Raw genomic sequence first — 3,951 nt, 5'->3', positions numbered from 1 at the left:
TCAAAAATATTTTTAAAATTGTTAAACATTATCTAATATTAATTTTTAAAATTATTAAATATTTAAAAATGGATTAATATTTTTTTTATAAAATTTAATTTAAAAATTTCAACATATAAATATATTTTTAAAATCAATTTTACTATGATGGAATAAAATTATCATATTTAACCTAACAATTTAAAATTTAAGAAATTTAAATTGACTCATCCAAACAAAATATTTTAAGAATGATAATACCAAGAATTTAAAATTCCTTGAATTTGTAAAATTTCTCATCCAAACACACTAACCCTCGACCCTCCCTTCTCCAACCCTTCCGGTGATTTCGTCAAATCAATGGCCAAAGGCACCTATTCCAACTAGTTCGTCTTGCTCTCTAGGGTTCACTGCAGCCTCAAGCATGAGTTCTCCTTCGCCATGAAGGCCCAGTCTGAGATCTGCGCCGCCTTCTTGGGCCGGACGCGAGCCACCAAGAACCGTCCCGACCAGCCGCTCCAGCCCGCCTCGGCCCGCAAGCGCTCCAGGAAGGTCGAGGAACCCAAACCCCCCGAGGACTTGGTTTTCCAGCAACAAAGTGCCGCCGCCAGTGGTGTGGATGGTGGTGGAGATGAACGACAACAAAGTCCCGTTCACGGCATCTCCCTCAAGCTCCAGGAGGAGGAGCGCGAGCACCGCATGGACTTTGTTCCCGAGGTTTCTGCCATCAACACCGACCACATCGAGGTCGACAAGGAGACCCCTGACATGCTCCACTTCCTGGAAATCAATGACCTTTCCAACATCACCCAGGTTGACCCTTTCCCTGTTCAGCAGACCTTCCCCTTCACCCAGGTTTATCCAAACAGACCCATATTCTAGTTTTATGTTTTGAAATCCTGATACAATTGCTGTTTATCTCTATTTTGACTTAATGCACCATGTGAAAATGTAGAACATGCTACTTTGCTCAGATTTTAATGATGATTCAGAGCAGTCAGGTGATTATTAGTTTCCTACCTTCTATTTGCATTATAATCTGTCATAAGCTTTGTTATATTTACAGAGAGGATATAACTTCTAACTTTAGAAAGATTATATTAGTCTTGATTTATTTTTTATGAAAGCTTCATTCTGCTATCTCTGGCTGTGTTCTAATTATTGAACTGTGTTCTAGGAGAAAGAATAAATTTCCAATACCGAGAAGAAATCTTTCTACTTACAGAAGCAAGTTTTCTGTGCATTGCATGGGTATTTTTAAATAAAAATAAATTAAAGAGAATAGAGTATGTCTTTATTATTAATAGTGAATAATTTATTATATTTAATAGTGAAAATTAAAGAGATATGATTTTTATGATTTTTATCATTGATTTATTGAGTTGGGTATTAGGTAAGGTCAGTAAGTTTTTTAGATAAGTTTAGCCTCCAAAAGTTTACTTCAACCTTGAGTTTGACAAACTTGATTACGGTTTTATCATTGTAATGGCCTGAAATTTGATTGCTTTTCTTTAGATTTTTACATTTACTTTTCAAAGTTCATTTACATTTACGAGTATATGATTTATTTTCATTTTATCATTTAATTTCAATTTGCATTTTTAAGTTTCACTTTCGATTACAACAAACAGTTTATCTTACCAATTTTTGTCAATTACTGTTGTCAATTTGACATGTAATTCAATTATATCAAAATTAAATTGAATAAATGCTTTGTTAACAAGTATTTATATTTATTCAAAACAACAGAACAGAGTTAAGTCTACAATTGAAAATGACTACTCAATAATCAAATCAATATTCTTATTTGTGAATCTATAGTCATGGTCAAAATATTGAATTAAGTTTTGGACTCATACTCGTATGACTCACACAAGTCTTCGAACAAATGTTAATGTGAACACTTGAACTCCTTGCACTCATTGGTAAGTCTCCCACTGGCATGCACGTTTTGCTTTTTGAAAAAATTAAAAAAAGTTTATTTTATTTTTGTCTTTGCTTATTCTTTTTTATCATTGACTTTTTTCTTTGCAATTTAATATACTTGGTACAATCATAAGCCAATTTGTTTATTTTCTTGTACTTGATTTTTTAACTGAATGATTAAGAAAAGAGGACAGAAATGCATGTAGCTTTAAACCAATTATAGTCCTGTACAAAGATGTTTCACTTAGAATATATTGAAGAAGACCTTTTACTCTTGAAACATGTCTGTAGAATTTTAAAATTGTAAATATTTAAGAATAAATTAACTATGCAAACATGGTTCAGTTGTGCACTTTAATCATTGCATTACTTCTAGGTAGTATTTTTCTCCATTACCTGTTAATTTTGAGCCGATGTTGCTGCAATTAGACGCATACTATAGCTGATAACTTCACCTCTTGATTTATGTCATGTACAAAAAGAAATCATATTAATTTTTGTATTTGTAATAAGTTGTAATAAGCACCCAAGCATTTGGGGAACCTTCTCTTGATAGCTACCTTTCAAGGTGGGAGAGACCAAGCCACTTAAGTACTCCATGGAACATCCCATATTACTAAGTAAGTTCTTCTGAAGTTCATGGCTTTATTTTCTCACACCACAACATCTTTAGTTTCTATTCAAATTTGACTTTAACTTTTTAAAGTGCGTTTCTGTGTTTGTTTGTTTGTCTTCGTCTTCCTTTAAGGTTATTGTTTTTGAGAAATGAAAATTTTCTTTTCAGCATGTGTGTTTCATTGGGAAGAATACTTGAGAAAAACATTTTTGAAGTTTGATAATGAAAAAGGCTAGTCACTTGTCATCACTTTGTTTGTTTTTTTTTGTACATTTTAAAATAGTTATAAATAATCAAATTTCCTGCTCAAGAGCACAGAGATTGATCAAGCTCAAGTCTTTTTGGGATTTGAGTGGAGGGTAAGTGTTTAAATTCGTTTCATTTTACTTATAGACTCATTTTTATTGCATGTAATTTAGTCTAAACTTCATTACCCTTTTCCAGCTTTGTAATGGAGTTAACAGATTGAGATTCATTTGATCCTGAGTATCGTTTCTTTTTTGTTTCAAATAAATTTTGGAATTTGATCATGCTCTTGTGAATCTGTGATTTTGAATTTTGTTGTATCTTTGCGTTGTTCCAGGAAAAAGTGTTGCTAAAATGCCTGAAAAACTTGACACTGATGATTGGCGCGTAGAGCGTGGCGTAAGTTTCAGGGATCCGTAGGAAAAGGAATTTGTTTATACGGGTTGAACTCAGGGAGGATGATGGTGATATTCGTAGGCAGCCATTGGAGGATGATGGTGATATTCATGGCCCAAGCTATACTTCCTTCTTATTTGTCTTGGGTGACTCAATCTTAATTTGATAATTTTCCCTTTGGTTATATTTAAATATTTATTTTATTAATTAATGATAGCTCTTGGTTTATTGCTTTGCATAGTGAAACCAAAATGTATTGATTGCCATAGAAATCTTAATTACAATTTTAATGACCATGGTATTGATGCAAGCTGGGAACTAAAATTTTACATCTGATGAAAATATTTACTTGTTTTTGTACTTGCGTGGCATGCTGATTTTAATGACCATGCTGATTTTTGTACTAGCTATTCGTTTTGGATTCATTTGGTTCTATGTTTAATTACTCATTTTGTTACCAAGTTGTTTTAAGCGTTGAGTGCTCATGTAACGCTTAAGGTCATATATGTCCATGTATTTGTATATGATTGGTGGCAGTTATCCTTTATATTGAAATAAATCTGGATGAATGTGTTGGGTTTTGACTTGCATTTTAGAATTAGTTATTGTTAAATTGATTATGTTTCATGCTTTGCTTTCATATGAGGCTATATTTGAAATTAGATATTCAATCATGCTGGAGATGAAAATTAAGGCTATTAGTTTAGTCATCTATGAGAGGATATATATAGAAGAGTGGGTTTCCCATTAAAATTGGAAGAATCTGTAACTTGACAAACCAAGACTTA

The 3,951-nt window shown here is 32.6% G+C and overlaps 1 protein-coding gene across 5 annotated transcripts; it reads left to right on the top strand.

Moving 5' to 3' along the window:
• Positions 1–265: 265 nt before the first annotated feature.
• Positions 266–3,391, top strand: LOC145956803 (uncharacterized). 5 transcript variants are annotated; one of them, XR_014433065.1, is made up of 5 exons: positions 266–834; positions 935–980; positions 2,419–2,525; positions 2,805–2,880; positions 3,105–3,391. XR_014433065.1 is itself a non-coding variant. In XM_083072490.1 (4 exons), the coding sequence occupies exons 1-3, from the start codon at positions 421–423 to the stop codon at positions 2,494–2,496; spliced, it is 495 nt and encodes a 164-aa protein (XP_082928616.1). In that variant the 5' UTR covers positions 268–420; the 3' UTR covers positions 2,497–2,525; positions 3,105–3,391. The 5 variants fall into 5 exon arrangements, 3 of the variants coding, with proteins under 3 accessions (XP_082928616.1, XP_082928614.1, XP_082928615.1); XR_014433066.1 differs by having other exon boundaries at positions 267–834; positions 2,462–2,525; XM_083072490.1 differs by lacking the exon at positions 2,805–2,880 and having other exon boundaries at positions 268–834; positions 2,462–2,525.
• Positions 3,392–3,951: the final 560 nt, after the last annotated feature.

Source organism: Cajanus cajan, chromosome 4 (assembly GCF_000230855.2).
Source record: "Cajanus cajan strain Asha chromosome 4, NIPB_CcT2T_4, whole genome shotgun sequence".
Taxonomy (NCBI): Eukaryota; Viridiplantae; Streptophyta; class Magnoliopsida; order Fabales; family Fabaceae; genus Cajanus; species Cajanus cajan.
This window is presented reverse-complemented; position numbering and strand designations above follow the sequence as displayed.

Excerpts from the sequence above, each read along its gene's own strand:
- LOC145956803 (XM_083072488.1), top strand. The coding sequence starts at position 421 with ATGAAGGCCCAGTCTGAGATCTGCGCCGCCTTCTTGGGCCGGACGCGA. Across the intron at positions 835-934 it reads AGACCTTCCCCTTCACCCAG|AACATGCTACTTTGCTCAGA; the intron begins GTTTATCCAAAC and ends GTGAAAATGTAG. Across the intron at positions 981-2,418 it reads TGATGATTCAGAGCAGTCAG|TTGTAATAAGCACCCAAGCA; the intron begins GTGATTATTAGT and ends ATTTGTAATAAG.